The following is a 19,904-nucleotide window of genomic DNA, read 5'->3' on the forward strand; positions in this document are numbered from 1 at the left end:
TGTGTGTGTGTAAGTGGGGGTATGGAGAGGGACACTATGGAGTGAGTCATCTCTAACAGATTGAATGAGCTCAGCCCTCCTTGCTGCAACGTTGCCAGTGAGAGACGGAGAGAGAGGAGAGAGAGGAGCCATAGCACACACTGAATCAGAATCCACCACAACTCACCACAGAGCAGTGACTGTGCTGTTGTCACTGCCCAGTTGTATTCAGCGTCAATGGTGTCAGTGTGTGGACTCTGACCCACACACACACGCCCGCATGGAAGAAGCCTGCAGACACCTACAAACCAGCAAGTACACTCATCAACTGATTACCTGCTTAGACACAACCACACACACACACACACACAAACACACACACAGATATATACGCAAACATACACACAATGGTTTGCAGCAAGACACCTACATATCAACTTACACACACAAAACCACAAAACAGGCACAGAGCCAAAACACAGGCAAGCTCTCATAAACGTACACTCATGATCCAGAGTGACCTCACCGCCTCACCTCTCTCCAAACACATGAGTGTGTCAACAGCTCTGGATCATCACGGTGTCACGGTGCTACTGCACGGCTGCAGTGGTTGACCTTGGTTCTGCTCCAGCAGCCGGTCGAGGCCTTCCTTGGAATGCAACGGTTCAATGGAATGTAGCGGCTCAAACCTGAGCAAACACAAACTAGTGGTGGAAAGAATGCATCCACCCCTGTTTTAAGGATAGGAGTAGCTTTTAGCCACCTAAAAGGGTGTACTGAGATTGTTTAAAAAAAAAGAAGAAAAGAAACGGGGAACAATGTTAGTATTGGCAGAACCTTTGACTGTGGTTCAAGGTGAATTAAGTGTTGAAGTTAATATTGCACCATAAGGCTTCTAATGACAAACTTGAAACGTGCACATTAGGTTGAAACAATGACTTGCACACTAACCATGCATGGTGGACCTTTGGGAACATACAAGAGCTATGGTAACATATGCGTAGCGCTGCTGTTGCAAAGCTTCTCACCCAGTTTGAGGGCTAGATCTTAAGAATGTGTGTGCATGCATGCGTGCATGTGTGCCTGTGTGTGTGTGTGTGTGTGTGTGTGTGTGTGTGTGTGTGTGTGTGTGTGTGTGTGTGTGTGTGTGTGTGTGTGTGTGTGCGGCGTGTGTGTGTGTGTGTGTGTGTGTGTGTGTGTGTGTGTGTGTGTGTGTGTGTGTGTGTGTGTGTGTGTGTGTGTGTGTGTGTGTGTGTCGTTTGTACAGGGCGGGGGATTGTTTATGCATACTTTAATTACACTAAATGATTTAAAATCTGTTTCTAATCATGTGTGCCAGGAATCCAAATCCTTAACCAATTACCATTCGCCCAGGTTTCATTTTAAAACCCGACTTTGGGGAAGAAATTGTCTTCCGAAAAACATTTGTGTCTACTTCCTGTAATCATGTAGCGCCAATGGGCACATTATGCAAAGAGAGGAGGTAACACAATTATGTTGTTAATTCTATGTCAGGAAACACACATCGCATGACTGCATCGGAGTCAACAAGCACATCAATGAGCTAGAAGTTAGCGGTTTCAGGGACCCACCCTCCCTGATGGGAACACTGTGCGGTCGCCGTGGTGATCAACTGTCACTTCCTGTTTGAAGCCGAGGTCCCCAGAGGTCTGACAGTAAAGGAGGGAATCAAGGGGCCTTTAGAACCCAAAACACACGCATGTACGCAACACACACACACGCACACACATGTTAAACACATGTTAAACACATGTGCACAGTATATGTTACACACAACTCTCTCATTTATGGGAAACCGTGGTATGACAACAGTAACACCTATATACCCCGCCCCTGTTGGACATTCACAACCGTTGACCAAGCCTCCTATCCGTCCCGTGATAGGGCACCAGAGGGTCTCTCCAGCCTCCTATCCGTCCTGTGATAGGGCACCAGAGGGTCTCCAGCCTCCTATCCGTCCTGTGATAGGGCACCAGAGGGTCTCCCAGCCTCCTATCCGTCCTGTGATAGGGCACCAGAGGGTCTCCAGCCTCCTATCCGTCCTGTGATAGGGCACCAGAGGGTCTCCAGCCTCCTATCCGTCCTGTGATAGGGCACCAGAGGGTCTCCCAGCCTCCTATCCGTCCTGTGATAGGGCACCAGAGGGTCTCCCAGCCTCCTATCCGTCCTGTGATAGGGCACCAGAGGGTCTCTTGTGATGTGAGATGCAGGGGGCATAGCGTTCTGTCTCTTGTGAAAGGAGACAACAGAAATGGCCCCCAAACAACCGCGAGCCTATCACCAAGCTGTATGTGCTGGTACAGGAACAGTGGTACCTTGGAATATGCTCCTGTTCTTCAGGGCTGGTCGACCCAGGTGGTCGACCCAGGTGCAGCACGTGGAGCGCTTCAGCAGGGATGAGGGATTATGGGGGTGTGGGTGGGGCCTGCTTAGAAGATGTGTGAGTTGAAACCTGTTTTTTCTAGCAGAATAAATACTGGTTTCCTGCTTTCATTCTTGCTAGTAATAAGCTATTATTAACATGTCATGGTTAGATCCCTGTGTCTTTTTTTATATTTTACCTTTATTTAACCATGCAGATCATTAAGAACAAGTTCTTATTGACCGTGACGGCCTGACAAAAAACACAAGCTTCTTGGGGGGGAAGGGAGAAGGGGAAGTGAGAAAGGATGGGTTAGAGAGGCACCAGCACACGAACACAGCTGTACAGACGTACAACAAGGCAGCAACAGGGACCTGCAGGGTAACATACAGCTACTCAGCCATACGACAAGCACGAGCAAAGGGGTCTAAGTCTAAGTAAGTGATGCTTTTAGAAACTATTAGAACATGAATGTTGAATTGTATTGAACATTGAATGAATTTAACATTCAATTGAACAAGAATTTCTTTGGTTTCAAAGGAATTTCCCAGAAAAATTACCGTTTAGAAAAAGCGTGGGCCGGTTGCAGCTTTACAGACTGAAATTGAAGCCTCAGTTTCAACTTGACTCTCCGGCAGGAAGCTGTAGACGAAAACCTAGATTCTCTATCTGTGAGTCTTCTATCTTGTAACCGTCAGGAAACGGTCTTCTTGTGGTAATGACTTGGGGTTATTTCAACATACAGTGTGCAAAATAGAAAGTCGAAAAGACATTTGTTCAGTATTGCGATATTTGAGCCACAGTTAAGTGTTTTTCCCACACTCTCATATAAATAGAGAGAGGAGAAACTAAGAGAGGGAGAGAACGTAAGGGAGAAAGAGAAAGAACAATTTGCAAATCAATTAAACCACACTGACTGAAACACACTCATACACTCACACACACACACACACACACACACACACACACACACACACAAGCACACGTACGTATGCACACACACGCACACAGAGCCAAGCAGCGCATCTGTTTCCTGCACGCAGTGATGATGAGTGTGGGGTTCTCTGGGGGAAGGGTGGTCCCGGTCTTCTGTGACCCCCCTCACTCATGACTCATCCTATTGTTTCAATCCTGCACTCCGACTCCGCCGCGACACCCCACCCTAAATCATGAGGAACGACCCAGGAATGTCTCACTGCTGGGCCCCGCCCTCATAGCCTCCTTATTCGACGTCATCGAGAACTACTTCTGGCCTGGCTTTTGGTTTCCGTGTCACTTCCTGTCACCCAGCTGTGTCAAAGTGTGTGCCGGAACACAGCTTGTCGAAGCCACGGGGGCAGGGGGTTTGGAGCCAGATCATGACCATGGTCGTGGTAACGACCGTGGTTCCAATAATAATATCTCATGTTCCCATATGAGTGCATGAGAAGTCTATAATATCACTACTAGGGACCAGGAATGGTGTATTAGCCTTGTATATCACTTATAAAGACCAGGAATAGCCTAGTACATTACTACTAGAGACCATGCATATAAGTCTAATATATACCTATACTAGAAACAAGGAATGGTGTATAAGCCTAGTATATCACTCTTAAAGACAAGATATATAAGCCTAGTGTATCACTACCAGAGACCAGGATGATGTAAGCCTAGGCATGGTGTAAGCCTGGTATATCACAACTAGATAGGTCTTCTTTCCCCAGAGCTTATTTAACATAAGGGGTTGGCAGATCAGCGGATGAAAAGACCTTCCATTAGTAAGAAGATTAGACCTTCATCGTAGTGGATGCTATGTGCTCAGTCCTCTATTACAAACAGCTGCACTGCACAAACAAGCCTGTTCTAAGATAAGATATCAGTCCGATACAAAGATGACATCCTTTTAAAAAATCTTGTTTAATATTGTTTGGGAGTTTTTTGGTTATTTCAGTGTTTGTGTGTGCGTGCGTGCGCGCGTGTGTGTTCGTGTGTGTGCATGAGTATGTTAAAGAGAGCGAGAGAGAGAACGGTAGAAAGACAGTCGGGCAAACTAACAGATTATTTATATATCTTGTGTTCTTCGAAAGTTGCAGGGTTGTATAAAGCGTTATTGGCTGGCTGGGATTGTTTACAGGAAAACCCTTCCCAGTCTTTGCGCTCTATGCTAACCCCACCCCTAAGCGCGAGGGGTCTCCCCGTCTACTCATGAAATATATGAAGACGGGGAGGGGCCCATCCGGTGACGTCAGTTGAGCCCGCCCACTTAGCATTAATTTACATTACTAGGGGTCCTGAGAGTGTGCTTTGGCTATTGAACTGTTTCCAAGAGCCAGAAAAGCAAAGTCGAAGACACACCTTAACCTAAAGAAGTGATCGAGTGATGCGCTGATGTGTCCTAAACCTCCTTGTCATTTTAAACATTCAAGAACTTGAGTTGGGGAAGTCTCGTCAGGGTCGACTTTGAGGTAGGTGTGTGTGGGTCTGGTCTGCTGTGTTTTCGCATGATTGTTTCAGGATCGCACTAACAAAGCAGCGCGCTTTACTGTAATAGCTTTTAGCCCATCTGGGCCGCGTGTAGTACATTATGTCAAAATCTGACGGGCATGGCAAGGTCCCGCGTTCATAGAAGACAGAAAGCGGACAAAGAAGAGAACCAATGAGATTGCAAAAAATAAACTCTTGGTTCATTGTTTCCTTTTGTTCTCGAGTGCGATCCTCGCCAACGGGACAGTAGGCTGAGATGATTGTACTACAGATTGTTCGCACCGTGGTGCCATGCGTTGTTGACCTAATATCAGCACATATTTTCACCGAAGACCTCACTGTGGTTGGACGATGATAAGATATATTTTTCTCTCTCAGATAAACACATTTAAAAACTGTGGTTACATTTGCGCCCCATATGGATCACCAAAGATGTGTGTAACATGATGACAGGCATGTTATTTTGGAAACATAACCGATTAAAGGCCTATGCATTTAAAAGAAGATTATAACAGCCAACTCTGTGACATACATATTTATTACGTGTGTTTGTGTGTCTTTCGTTGGTTCTGATAAGTGACAACTTGACAGAGTGTACACAATATATCGTTCCTGCCCCGAACCTAACGTTCAATGTGTGACTCGTAGGTTGGTCTTCAGGTTATTGTTGAACCTAATGCGTGTTTCTCAGCTTTGTCAATAGAAACCTGTATGGCGCAATATTTAAAACGACTTGCTTCACTCAGAACAGACATTTTTTGTCAATGGTTCTGCAGAGCAAGTTTATACAAATCTTGCCCGTTGATTCAGTATAGTATTTTTTTTTATGTTTTTATTAAGTAAAGTACATTTTTAACTCTTTAGATCACAGATAACATGAATGAGTTAACAGCCTATTGAAAGAGAGAGAGAGAGAGAGAGTGTGTGTGTGTGTGTGTGTGTGTGTGTGTGTGTGTGTGTGTGTGTGTGTGTGTGTGTGTGTGTGTGTGTGTGTGTGTGTGTGTGTGTGTGTGTGTGTCACGCAAACTTTAGCTTTACTCTAGTATTGTGTGGGTGTGGGTGTTTTTTGGGAAAGGGGACGTGCCCTGCACATGTGCTATTAATTTCGAGCAGCGTTGGCTAAACGATTTACATCTGTTTTCTGATCTTTGAACTCCTCCCCCTTCTGGTACTTCCAACTTTACTGTCTCCATTTCACTGAAGGGACACATTCTGTCACCGTAAGAGGACATTTGGGATTGTACGGCCGGGCAATCTGCCATGTTTTAAGTTTAAACTATAGATACAACAGTGAAACGTGAAACATTTCTCTCTCTCTCTCTCTCTCTCTCTCTCTCTCTCTCTCTCTCTCTCTCTCTCTCTCTCTCTCTCTCTCAGAGAGTGGTTTAAACCAGGGTTCTTACTCAGCAAAATACCCCACACTAAGCCAGACCCACATGGTGTGTTTGTGTCCATGACCCCACTTTATACAGAGCCAATCTCTTTATCTTTTGTGCAGGTTAAGTGGCGGTATACATCTAAATAGGACAACCTAGTTTTGTATTAACGTACACAATACAAAGTTCATAACGGCAGTCTAGCTTGACAAACTGCAGATGTTTATGAGTCAGTAAAACAGCTTGCTGGGGATTGTATTGGTAGTCACACAGAAGCTCTCTCAGAAAATACCAGGCCAATCGCTGGGTTACATTAAACAAATCCTGTCTGTCAAATACGTCAGCAGAGAACAGAAGCTTTAGCATTGACTCACGTCAGAGGATTATTTTGATACATGTGTGTTTATATTGCACTTGCCATTTAAATGTAGTTAAATGAGGAGCGATTGGGCCGAAAATGATTTCTACTAAATGTATAAAGAAAACAAAGAGTGAGATTGTTCCGTCACCGCACTATACATCTCTCTGAACAGTTCCATTGATTTTCTTGCTCTTATTCAAGAACTTCAATCACAATAAAGTGCCATTACTGGGCTGGCAGCAGCATGGGGTAGGCAGTGAGAGACACGTGCACGTGCATGCGCACGCACACACATGTACACACACACACACCTCTCCCTCTTCTCCGGGCTCGTTAGCTGGAAGTAGAGTGGGATGGCGGGGTCTGAGCCGTATGAATCGGATTAAGCACTGCGAGTCTGAATCAAGACATATGATATCTCTCTATACTGAGTGGCAACACACACAACCGCGTCCCTCCTGTCCCTTCTCTGCTCTCAGCTGGAGTTCCATAATGCGTAGTTATAATGACTACCCACACACACATTCATACGGCCATGGAACCCTATCATTTTGAACCGTCCCCTTTTAGGGGGTATTCTTAGAAATGTGTGAGTATGAGTGAGCATGTGCATGAATAATTCTGTCTGGGAGTTTTGGACTGATTTGCAAAAAACACTGAAGACTTTGAGCCCTGTCTGTGTGTCTGCCTGTGTGTGCGCGGCTGTCCGTCCCTAACAGCAGGGTCGCTGGTTGCTAGCAGTAACAGTTGTTGGGGTTTGGAGCAGCAGCAGCATATAAACAAAGAAGACCCACCCTCATCCACCCCGGTGTGCCTTCCGACCAATGAGGAGAGCGGCTGCTGCCGGCTTGGGCCAGTGAGAGGGGGAGAGGGGCGTGTCCGTCCGCCCCGTGGGGCTCCGAGGGGAAGCAGCAGGGTTGGGATGGGAGGAAGCTCACAAAGCACCGAATGTGGAAGCGTAGCAGACACTAAGAGGCGAAAACAAAGACTACGCTTTACGACTTCACACAATCGACCGAGACGCAAGCTTCTCGTGTCCTTGTTAGTTTTATGTCGACGATATCGTCAGCTGGAAAGAGCAGCGTAAGAACGAGAACATTTAGGCAAGAGTCCGAGGTTATCGTTCTGTACGTGTTCCCTCGGAGAAGTGGTCAAGTTTTAAAGCCTTCACTTCTGAACACGTGTGTGTGTGTGTGTGTGTGTGTGTGTGTGTGTGTGTGTGTGTGTGTGTGTGTGTGTGTGTGTGTGTGTGTGTGTGTGTGTGTGTGTGTGTGTGTGTGTGTGTGTGTGTGTGTGTGTGGGGGGGTGTTGTGTTTGTGTATCAAATGTGACCATGTGTCACTGACAGTTGTAGAGAAGCAAAAGCAAAGCTCACTGACCAGCATGTTTGTGTGCACACCGCACACACACACACACACACACCACACACACCTCACCTGCCCCTCTGCGCAAACAGTTGGCAGATAAATTGCTGAGGTTGAAGGATTTTAACTTGAACTTTGAGACAGGTGTAGAGACACACACACACACACACACACACACACACACACACACACACACACACACACACGCACACACGCTGTTGTCACTCATACCAGCCTACAGATTGTGTGGGAGTGCCGCACGGCTCGGTCGCAACAGCCACGGTGCATGTCTGTTTGTGCCGTTCGGTTGAGGTCGGCCTTTAAGCCTCCAGGGTAATAAGCGCAGCCTCATCGCATTCCCCTGGCGTGACTCAAGCGCAGTGTGAGACGGGCCCCGGCCCCTCCTATTCATCCTGTGATCTGTGGCCCCCGGGGGCCCCGCGTCAACAAGCCTAAACAGGAACAAGCGTTTAACAGTTACAGGGACTTCTGCCCTATAAAGGCCTGATCACCAACCGTCAGGGTGGCAGTATGTGTGCGTGTCGTCACATTCACGCTACAATAAGTCCTTTTAGTAGGAGAGAGGCTTGTCTTTACACGCGCACAACAACAACATAAGCAAGTTCTTGCCGATGGGCATGGAGGGCTGTACAATGAAGTGCAGGAACATTCCCTTGTTTGTTTCTACCAAGCGGTGTGAGCTCATGGAGCTGGAGGCTCATGTGAAGTGCCTGGGTGTTCGTTTATTTGGCGTTTTCTCTGGCAGGCCAACAGGGTTGTACTTGACCCAGTAAATTTCCATTTTCTACTGACCATCTCCCACTTGGCAAGGCAAATCCTCCCATCGCGGTTCTCTAGTTCCACTTCAACATATCTCGGGGCCATTCCAGTAGGACCAGCGCATTGGATAGACCAAATAGCGTAATGGATTGCAAGCTTTCTGTTCCCACGGTGCCGATGCTGCAGTGAAGGTAGTGTCACCTCCTCTTGAAGAGTTCAAAGTGTTGCTTCTGAGCGGGCGCTCTTTAATGTCATTGATAACGTTGGGATTCAGCCGGCGAAGGAGTGATACGAGATTGGGGTTGAATTAAGTCGACCCAATCCTGGCCGTGGCCAAATTTCTGATCAAGGATTTGCCCTGGATAGGATACTGTTCATTTATGACTCATGACATGGTGAGCTCTCTCTCTCTCTCTCTCTCTCTCTCTCTCTCTCTCTCTCTCTGCATACACGCGCTTTGTGAGTTATGTTTTATTGCTGCTTGTCTAAACAAGGATTTTTATTTCTGTAACAAGGAACTGTGCTATGATACTGCTCGGTCTAGCTCCTTGAAGAACCTTCTTCTCAAATCTTTCTTTCCACACACGACGCGCGCGCGCGCACGCACTGCTGTGGACATTGGGCTGAGCCCTCTTCCTTGCAGACAATACATAACTAACGCCCAATGGGGTGTGTGTGTCTCTCCGATGTATAGAACATAGTACGTGTCGTACTATGTTTCTCCAATGCTCTGTGTGTGTGTGTGTGTGTGTGTGTGTGTGTGTGTGTGCGTGTGTGATGAACATTCCCACTGTAGTCTATTGAAACCGGCTGTTCTGCCTTCCCACACCCCCACACTGCCCTCTTATGTGGAGGGGGACCCTCAGGGTGAGGGTCCCCCAGAGTCTGGGGGACCCTCAGGGTGGGGGGGATCCCAGAGTCTGGGGGACCCCAGACTCCACGGAGAAGACCTCCACCACCCCGTTGAACATCCCAACGAGCTCGTACTCGCAGAACCTTTCGCTGACTTCCTCCTTTATCACGACGCACTGATGATGTGACCGAGGATCCACGATGAATGCTGAAGTGGACGCCACATCCGCTGCAGAGGTTTTCTAATGATGTGAAGCCTTTACACAAATCACGAATGGTTCATACTCGACCTGTTCCTATAGCCGTGAGCTTTGAAAGTCATCTGCTAATGCACATGCTGGGCCTTACTGGGGCAAATGGAACATCATGCAAACCTTGTTGGTATAGTTGTGTGTGTGTGTGTGTGTGTGTGTGTGTGTGTGTGTGTGTGTGTGTGTGTGTGTGTGTGTGTGTGTGTGTGTGTGTGTGTGTGTGTGTGTGTGTGTGTGTGTGTGTGTGTGTGTGTGTGTGTGTGTGACCGACTTCTGAAAGATTGATGTGATTTTATCGAGGGGCATGTAAAAATGTAGTGATATACGGGGCCGCATGAGCTCATTGTTACCAGAAGGCCCGCCTCCTCTGCTCTAAGCTCCTCCCCCCCTGTCCCACCGCAGCTGTCACTTAAGACCCCACCTCAATCCGTGTGTTAATAAAAGCACGTTCACTCTCCTGGTTCTGACGTACGGAAGAGGATTAGGGCCACACATAAGAAAAAAAAAAATGTTCTGACTTTAATTTCAGAATTGCCATTTCGTTAATGGAAGACCAAAAGGTGAGTGAAACTGGAACATCCACTTCCATTAACGAAATGGCTCCTTCTTCCTCCTCCTCCTTCTTCTTCCGATTTTAATTACGCGTGTTCCCGACAGCGACTGTTCATGTGCACTTCTGAAACAGCCGGTTGGGAATCTAAAAGTTCTTCACAGCAGGCTTTTTTTATCCGATAAAAAACCGCCAGAACTAAACAGAACTTAGTAGGTTCAGTCTCAAATGTGCATGCCTCAATTTCCTTGATGCCTATCACCTACTATCCTCTTGCTTTTGAGAAGCACATTGTATTGCCACAGTATGGAAGGCAACACTTCCCCTTATCTCGAGCTGGTTTACCAGTACACAACGTTTAAAACGGAGCAACGTCATGCCAACAGACGTTACAACATTACACGTTGTTCTATTATATTATTACAGCTGTGTTTCGTTTCGTCCTAATTACTGTTTTTGCTTTGACGTTGCAAATGGAGAGCAGAGAGAGTCCTAGGGGGACAGAAAGAGAGACAGCAGGGAGTGGGAGAGAGAGAGTAGGGTGTGGGGGGGAGTTGCTTCAGGGCCGTTGATGATGCCACCCCCCCCTGGGTGCGTCCCTCCCATCTGTGAGCGTGAGGAGCGAACCGACTTGGCGGAGTGGAGCAAGCGTCACCAAAACAGGAAGGCCCCAGTGTTTGTGATTTGTGGGTCTGGAACATTCTTACATCGTAATGTCCCCCCGGTGCTGGACTCCGGGGGTGTCATCGGGGTGTCACTCTTGCACAAGACTCGAGAGCCAATGACAGGCCACCAATGACTGGCCCCGCCTCCCACAGGGACTTGGTGAGGCGATGTCAGGCTTGTGTTTGTTTTCATGTTCTTTGTTTTGGGTCCCGCCGGGCCTGATATATGAAGCCAGCCCCTAGCTCCTCTCCCTCCCAACCTCTTAGTCCTCGTCCTCTGTAACCATGACGACCATCTGATTATACAGGACTTCCCTTATTCCTTCATAATCTTCCTTATCTTCGGTCACCAGGTACCAGGAACCTCCGGTCCTGAGCACCACTCTCATCCACGTGGGTTCTAGAGCCTCTTACGCACAGAGTGCCCGCTAAATTACTGGGATAACCTGTCGGGCTCCGTTAGTGATTTTCGCTATCCACGCATGCAGCGACGTTGTGGAACATTTCCATCTTGTGCGATGGCAGGGATCCAGAATTGTTAATACGTCTTGAGCAGGCAAATTCCCGGTGCAGATTTCCTGTAATATCAATCCCTGTTCCCATTCTCACGGCCAATACATTTTCCGGATCATTTATAGAAGAGACTACAAGGACTTTTAACCCCCTTCAAACATGTAGTAATATCTTATATTAGCACATGGAGATAATTATTGGAGATCGTTTGAAAAGGGGGTTCGAAATAAAACACAAGAAAACCACTTCAGTCAAAAATGGATGATAGAAACGCCAGGTATTGATTAAGCATTGGCATTAGTTATCTTATCTTCTCTTCAGGCTCCTTGGGTCTTGAAATAAGCGGTGGCTTAAAGAGCAGCCACCCCACATTAATTAAATCTGCTTTATTTGTGTGAAGGGTTGAGGTTTCCTCTCTGGTTGGGATTGATGCTGTGTTTCCTGAAGAGCCCATTTTAAACACTTTCCTGCAGTTTGTTTTCTAAGGATGACTGATTAGACATCTGACCTTCCGAACGCGCCGCTGAGAAAGTGTGACATCAAACAGGATGTGAGATCACAGTCACACGCGGGTCATGAGGGGGAAAGAGGGAGAGGGTCACTGCTCTATTCAAACACTCGATTCTCTCTTGCACTCTCTCTCTCTTTTGACCCACTTTTTTTGGTCTTCTCTTTTTCACTCTTTCCAGGAATTCTCTTTGCAAATTATGAGTGAACATCCATATATTAGGACATTCCTAAATGTCCAAGTCTGTTCCCATGGAGACGCACATAACTCTGATTAGGAAAATGGGGCCACTGTATTTTTCTTTTCCTTTTTTTCTTTCATGCTCTGGACTTGTTAATGGTGGAAACTTAATTGAAAAGATGTCAACCAGCCAATGAAATGGACATATATAGGGAAGGCTCCAGTTTGTGGTTGAGCATCCCTTTGAACTCTCAATGTCACTTCCTGGGCCCTCGGGCTTTTCAAGTAAATCCCCACAGATGTGTGAGGCTAATTCACAGTTTCACAACGCTGCTTGTCTTTAAAATTCCTCTACCGTCCCCTTAAAAAGGTTAGCCTCCGTTTGAAGTGTGGATAGCAAACAGCATGGCTGCTCATTTCATTGCCTCCTTCCTCTTAGTTACAAGACTGTCCACCAATCAACACTCAAATATCCAAAAGAGTGTCTTATCAAATATCCTGCATAAAGCCATTTATTTATTTTTACAGAGGCATACATACGTTTCTTTAAATCACTACAAGATTTTAGTGTTGTATTCGTTTTGGATAAACATTTCCCGACACGTGTCGTTGTTGACAATATTGAAGTACTGTATCTGGGGGTCTGTATTATGTAACTAATTCTTGAACACAATCATGTTGACCTCTAGTGGCGTCCTGAATAAACTGCAACTGTTATTGTCCCAGTTTGTTTTGATATATGAAGCACGCTGCGTAGCGATGTTTTTCTTCATCACGGTGATTCTTTTGATTAGATATTTAGCTAAAAGATTGCGACCCTATAAAAAGATAGAATAAAGTCAATCCTTTTGTAAAAAGAGCGCATTCAATTGTGATAATCCCCGTTTTTGTTTATTTGTTTAATTACCGTGTTAATACAATTATATCAAACCTCGATTAAAGAATTAATGTCCATCTTTTTATCACAGTAATTAGTGATAAAAAGGTAGTAAAGTCATGGTGTATGGTCCAGACAAAGGGAATAGTCCTCCAGAATCAGGAGAAGGGAGCTTAGCGAATAGAATCTTACGGGGGGCGGGGAGTTGGATACTTCGGGGGCGTATAATATTCCGTAGGCTCTTAAATGATAACGCACCTATTTATTGATTAAACCGAACGCTCAACTTCAGTTGGTGACTTTTGTTTGGGTCAGGACACAGCTCTTGTCGTATTATCTTCAGGACTGTATTTAAAATATATCAACAATACAATTTATAGAGTAACATAGGAGATGGCGACTATGTTTAGATACCCCGTCTTTCCCCATCTGCAGGGTGAGTTAAACAACAATCTCAATAGAAGCGTGTTTGATGCCGACTTTGAGTTTTGTGTTTTGATTTGTTGTAGCCTACCCTAAATGCTATGGTGTGCAAATAGATGTTTAATTACTATGACTGAATGACTAAAATAGTGAAGTGCTCTAGAAGATTATTTTAACTACAGCACACACGTTTAAGGATGGCTTATTCTGAGTGCGTACTAGACTTTTGTTTCTTGGCTATTTATTTCATTTGTCTGGTGTTTTTAGGTTTAAATTGTAAAGTGCAATTTAAAGCAACTAATTCAATCAAACATTTTATCCATTTGCGAACCTAGGACAACATGCTGTCTTTAGTAAAAACCCTTAGTGTGCGTGTGCGTGTGTGTGCGAGCAAAACTTTTTTCAACATGAAGTGAAGTTCATGTTCTGTCCTCAGACAGATGGCTATGCATTTCACTGTATCCTTCATCCCTCCGTCCAGAGGCGGTAGTGGCTGACTCCGGGGTTGTGTCCTGATGTGTGTGTGTGTGTGTGTGTGTGTGTGTGTGTGTGTGTGTGTGTGTGTGTGTGTGTGTGTGTGTGTGTGTGTGTGTGTGTGTGTGTGTGTGTGTGTGTGTGTGTGTGTGTGTGTGTGTGTGTGTGTGTGTGTGTGTGCGTGCGTGCGTGTGCGCGTGCAGATCGGCGTGACCCGGGTCCACCTCTGTCCGCGGGGAGGAGCAGTGCCATGGCGGAGCCAGACTACCTGGAGGGTGACTGTGACGAGCTCATCAGACCCAAGAAGCTCATCAACCCCGTGAAGACGTCCCGCAACCACCAGGACCTCCACCGCGAGCTGTTCATGAACCAGAAGAGGTCAGAGGGACCGTCAGTCCGTCCGTCTGTCCGTCCGTCTGTCCGTCCTTCTGTCCGTCTGTCTGTCTGTCTGTCTGTCCGAGACTTTCACAAACATATACACAATCATGTGTGATCATGTCACCTCCTTATCCCTCTCACTCTCACTCACTTTGTCGCTCGCTCACTCACTCACCCACACCGACTCACCCTCACTGGCTCACCCACACTTGCTCATATTTATTCATTGAGCTTTTATCCAAAGCAACTTACAAGTGAGTTTGAGGTGAGGGCACCCGGAGCATAAGATCAGGTGGTAGAGCGGGCTGGCTGGTAACCTGAAGGTTGCTGGTTCGATCCCCGGCTCCTCGTAGCTGAGTGTCGAGGCACCTCACCCTGACTGCTCCCGACGAGCTGGCTGTCGCCCTGCGTGGCTGACTCCGCCGTCGGTGTGTGAATGTGTGCGTGAATGGTGAATGTGAGGCAATATTGTGTAGTGCTTTTTGGTGGCCAATGGTTAGTAAAGCGCAGTATAAATGCAGTCCATTTACATTTACATCGGAGTACAAAAAGAAAGTGGCACGACCATGGTTCTAAAAATTAATAAATAGGAATCAGATAAACAAGGCTTCCGTGGCAGAGTAGTTCCTATACTATCCAAAGTGCTTTCTAAATTCCCCAACAGTAGCGCAGCTCAACGAAGTGTAGTCTAGACAGCTAGAGGAAGATAATCCCTAACACTCTGGAAAAACACTCTTTTTGTAGCCCGCTTTTCACACAAAAGAACCAACTCTCTCTCCCAGTCTGACGGTCTGACGGTTTGTCTGTCGGTCATCCTGTGTTCTTTGGCCTCCACACTACCACCACACCGCCTCGAAACATTCTTATTGAAAATTGAGTATCGCTGATGTCACTAGTTATCACTAGTATTTTTATGACTCCTTAATAGAAACTCGGCGGCAGATAATCACATCAACATTTATAGCCCCTCGAAATCGACTCGAAAGCTGATAAGTTTACACACATTCTTGCGTTGGTCTTTGATGAGAAGGCATTCAAAGTTCTTCCCGCTGAAGGCATCAGGACGTGTATTTATCGATCTTTCCTAATTGGATTTTCCTGCATGGCAGTGCTTCGAGGAAGCCATTACAGCGTAGACAATATAATCTTGGGTCTGACGTTATACCTGCCCAGTCATAAAGAGACGGGACTGGTTTAGAAGAACAAAAGCCCATCCGGTTGCCAACGTCTTTAAAGAAGTCAGAGTGTAGATTATGCTTTGTCTCTACGTTAAATCCGACTGCGATGCCATCAAACAGATGGCTTCAGTTGCCCCATCTAACTCTGTATGAGGGCCTCAGGAGCACTGTTATGGCAAGCTTCCATATGCACAGTGTACAAAGCAAAGCCCTTCCCGAGCCATAACATTTATGCAGCAATATCACGTCTGCACAATATAACCTCTATTCCCTGTACCGTGTCAGAGCTATAAATAGACACGTGCGCATGTGCAAGCACCCACATGCGTACAGAACATCTACTGTAAACAGCTGTTAGATCACAGGCGGGATGTTTTCCTTAAATCGGGTCAAACCGAGGGGCGTCAGTAAACCCGTCCGCCGTCCCGCGGCCCGTCAGGGAGCTTACTCGCTTATCGACAAGATGGGGATGTTGGCTCGGCATGACAACAGTGTGTTTGGGGGAAATAAAAAACACGACGTACACAGGATGTACACAAGTGTATGCACACACTGCAGGACATAACGTGTGCGCTCTGTGTGGGACTCCGCTGTGTGCCTGTGTTTGGACGGGGCTCTGCGTGGTGTAGAGCATGCCTCTCTCCCAGGCACATTAGTCACCGTGATGGAGGTGAGCTGGCCAACAAAAGACAGAGGGGGAGGAAAGGGAGGGAGGGAGGGATAGAAGGAAGGGAAGGAAGGAAAAAAAGTGTTATGTAATCAAGATAACAGCAGAGATGCAATGAGTCTCTCTCTCTCTCTCTCTCTCTCTCTCTCTCTCTCTCTCTCTCTCTCTCTCTCTCTCTCTCTCTCTCTCTCTCTCTCTCTCTCTCTCTCTCTCTCTCTCTCTCTCTCTCTCTCTCTCTCTCTCTCTCTCTCTCTCTCTCTCTCTCTCTCTCTCTCTCTCTCTCTCTGCTGTGAGATCAGCCATCCTACACACACATGCCCAGGGTGCGGGCGTAGTAAACAGCCGAGTGTTACGCAGTCGCAGCCCCCGTAACCTATCAGGGTCGAGGCATGAGGCGGTTCATTATGGATCAGCACTGATGCATATCATGTAGGCAGTGGTTATTAGATAACAAGTCACTGAAGGTTTGGTGTGTGTGTGAGGAATGAGATTATGCAATAATGCCAGTCGAGGGAGTGAGAGAGGGGAAAAGGGGAAAGTCCATCTCTAGTTGGGCTGTATTGTTCCTGTGGTCCACCTCCTCCTCCGGTGGACGGCAGGACATTCTGAGCCGACATTCTTCACGCTTTCAGAACACCCTGGGTGTTTGGCAGCCGGGGCTAGTTAACAGTCGCCCACCAGCCGGGATCTCAAGAAAACAAAGTGGTGCAGCAGCAGCAGCCCCCCCTCGCACTGCGAGCGAACAAACACTGTGCCTGGTTATGTAACGCTCTGTTCACTTGTGGAGCTTAACGGAGACCTTTTTAGTCTGTTGTTGGGCAGGACGTGGTGGGCAGGAGGTGGAAGGCACGACCATTGAGTGTGTCCTTCAGTGACCGGCAGTGAGGTGACCAAGGAATGGACGGTCCTTCCATAGAGCATTTAAACATGGGGATGGTCGTCATGTGGTTTATTGCTGTTTTATTTTCAAAATCGTTCCCTTCTCTTTCCAATCGCTCTGTCTTTTCTTTTCCTACTCTCATATTGTACCCACAGCGTCCTTAAGTGGGATCTACATGTCTTACAAGCTTTTTGTTTTCATGTTGCTTTACATTTCCTTACATTTATTTACGCTTTTGTCCAAAGCAAGATGCATTAAGTGCATTCAACGATGAAGCCATACCTCAAATAAGTGCAAGAATCAAGGTCATATAAATTCACAAATAAGCAAAGCAACTGTGTTTAAGTGCTGCAATATAAAAATAGAGACATATATTTAGAGATTTTTTCCCCACTTTTCGTTTCCCAAGATAAAGCTCATGTGATACAAAAGGATACAAGATAAAGATCATGTGATGCAAAAGGATAAAAGATAAAGATCATGTGATGCAAAAAGGGAAACATTCACAGTAGATATGGCTTGAAAGTTTAGTTTGGTAGGGATGTACTAAGGTTAATCTTATTATCATTGTGTATAACAATTACTTGCACTTAGTGAGGGTATAGTGTTATGTTATCAAGACGAGGATGTACTCTAACAGTGGCACCCATTGGGATGGGGGTAACATACTCACCTTGTGGATTCTTCCATGCGACCCAACAGGGGCCTGGCGCCGCAGAACAAACCAGAGCTGCAGAAGGTTCTGGAGAAGAGGAAGAGGGAGCAGGTCCTCAAGGCCCAGAAGGAGGAACATGAGGCGCACAAGAAGAAGAGCGACCTGGAGATAGAGCTGATGAAGAGACAGCAGAAGCTAGAACAGGTACACACACAGGCACACGCACACACACTATCACTCACGCATGCCAAACGCTGCTGTAACGCTGCTATAACGTGGTGCTGATCCCTCGTCTGCCTCCTTCTAGCTGGATCTCGATCAGCAGAAGAACGAGGAGGAGCAGGAGAACACCCCCGAGTTTGTGAAGATGAAAAGCAACCTGAGGAGAACCAAGCAGGAGACGGACGGAGAGGAACGGACCACCTAGTGTGTGTGTGTGTGTGTGTGTGTGTGTGTGTGTGTGTGTGTGTGTGTGTGTGTGTGTGTGTGTGTGTGTGTGTGTGTGTGTGTGTGTGTGTGTGTGTGTGTGTGTGTGTGTGTGTGTGTAAGAGAGAGTGTTTGTTGTCGGTTGCACATTGATGGTCAGCTGACCTCTTGCCTGTGAAACCACTTCCTGGTTTGCTTCCTCCGAGCCGTTGAGGGAGAGAGAGACAGAACTTTACAGACTTTTCAAGAAGACCCCTCTGTCTGCCTGCCGGCTACCAACCTATCGGTGTCTCCCACCCATCCAGAACGCAACACCACCACCTACAGGCGGGAGAGTGAAATACAGAGACACATGACCTGTTACAAGCCAGTCGCAAAGTGTTACCATGAATCCAGTGTGGACCGATCCCAAGGAAGGGAGGGTTGAATGGGGTGGGGGATTGGTCATCCAGGACCATTACACACACAGGGTTCTCCTTTTTAGCTTCCAGTTCTTCCCTAGTATCTCTTCTGAACCTTCTGTTGTTGATGTTGGTGTTGTTATGGTTAAAACATTGTTTTATTTGTATTGTTTTATTTTTCATCTTAAGAATCAAATGACAAACAAAATGGACACTGGATGGACTCTCCACGCTTTGTATTATAAAAGCCAAAATGATGTGTTATTTATGTTTTTAGCTTTTAGCCCAGGTGAACGGAGCGCGCTCTTTGTCTGTTCCTCAGCTTGGTTTTTGTGAACCCTGAACAAGACATCCAATGTTTTGTGTAAAACACATAACTGAATTTAGTTTTTATCTCTTCGACATTTCAGAAACATGCCATTTCCTTTGCTAATGCAATTTTGAGCAATATAAGAAATCCCAGGTGTGAGGTTGTTGCCTTCTTCATGTGTTCTGTTGTTTTTCTATGAATAAATTGTTACTAAATAATTGATTTAAATTAGCTGAAGCGAGAATGAGCGTAACCACAAGTGTGGCATGGTTATTCTTTGTGTGCGTTAAGAAACAAATATTTTATAGACTCCATAAAGGATCAATGAAATATATGGTTAAAATAACATCTATTCAAATGGCCAGACGTCCCTGGTATAGCATCTGACCGATGGCTCCATCGTTAATAAGAAAGGATAGGTACCTTGCGCTGGAGGGCAGTGAGTATAAGAAAACCTATGAGAAAAATGTAAAATGTATATATGCGAGCGACCACCACGTCGCTTTTACATATAGATTTGATGGCATTTAGCAGACGCCATTATCCAAAGAGACCTACAACTTTTCATACACACGGACTTGCAACTGTTCATGCATACATACATTCACATAGCGACATATAACGATGCAACGATAACCCCAAATTGTGTCCATTGTGATCAACTGCCCTCCACAAGCTCTCTCTATCTACCACGCGGTGGCGACATAGGCCTACTTTTAAAAAAAATGAAGAAAATATTGAGACACAACACAAAAGAGGTATAATTCGTCTTCCCCGTAAGTGTTTGCAGAACAGAAACTGCCTGACGTTCTTGCATATCTTTTTGTAATAGTTAAATTATTAAATAATGTAATACATATTTTTTTCAGATCTTCATACAGGATTCTAATCTTGTTTTGGTTGGACGTTTGATGATGATCAGGGGTTTATGGCGCAAGGCGGGCGTACAGAAAGCTTGCAGCAAGCGTAACATCGAATCCTAGCCGCCCATTACAACATATCTTTTC

The 19,904-nt window shown here is 46.1% G+C and overlaps 1 protein-coding gene and 1 long non-coding RNA gene across 4 annotated transcripts in view; one reads left to right on the forward strand and one right to left on the reverse strand.

Moving 5' to 3' along the window:
- Positions 1-2,352, reverse strand: part of LOC132463971 (uncharacterized) — a 5,873-nt gene extending 3,521 nt beyond the window's left edge. The window contains exons 1-2 of the long non-coding RNA XR_009527157.1: positions 514-2,352; positions 167-280 (exon numbers count right to left, since the gene is read on the reverse strand). This is a non-coding gene — a long non-coding RNA (uncharacterized LOC132463971). The remainder of the gene's footprint in view (positions 1-166; positions 281-513) is intronic.
- Positions 2,353-2,656: 304 nt separating this feature from the next.
- Positions 2,657-19,115, forward strand: fam107b (family with sequence similarity 107 member B). Of its 3 annotated transcripts, none has more exons than XM_060060112.1 (4): positions 2,657-2,799; positions 14,206-14,380; positions 17,808-17,964; positions 18,068-19,115. In XM_060060112.1, the coding sequence occupies exons 2-4, from the start codon at positions 14,253-14,255 to the stop codon at positions 18,185-18,187; spliced, it is 405 nt and encodes a 134-aa protein (XP_059916095.1). In that variant the 5' UTR covers positions 2,657-2,799; positions 14,206-14,252; the 3' UTR covers positions 18,188-19,115. The 3 variants fall into 3 exon arrangements, with proteins under 3 accessions (XP_059916095.1, XP_059916094.1, XP_059916093.1); XM_060060111.1 differs by lacking the exon at positions 2,657-2,799 and adding an exon at positions 4,615-4,809; XM_060060110.1 differs by lacking the exon at positions 2,657-2,799 and adding an exon at positions 13,354-13,541.
- The last annotated feature ends 789 nt before the right edge of the window (positions 19,116-19,904 follow it).

This window comes from Gadus macrocephalus, chromosome 9 (genome assembly GCF_031168955.1).
Source record: "Gadus macrocephalus chromosome 9, ASM3116895v1".
NCBI classification, from domain to species: domain Eukaryota; kingdom Metazoa; phylum Chordata; class Actinopteri; order Gadiformes; family Gadidae; genus Gadus; species Gadus macrocephalus.

Bases quoted from the DNA above. Each gene is read 5' to 3' on its own strand.
- fam107b (XM_060060110.1), top strand. From the start codon at position 13,499: ATGGCGACTATGTTTAGATACCCCGTCTTTCCCCATCTGCAGG. The intron at 13,542-14,205 runs GTGAGTTAAACA...GTGCGCGTGCAG, and splicing joins CGTCTTTCCCCATCTGCAGG to ATCGGCGTGACCCGGGTCCA. The intron at 17,965-18,067 runs GTACACACACAG...GCCTCCTTCTAG, and splicing joins GACAGCAGAAGCTAGAACAG to CTGGATCTCGATCAGCAGAA.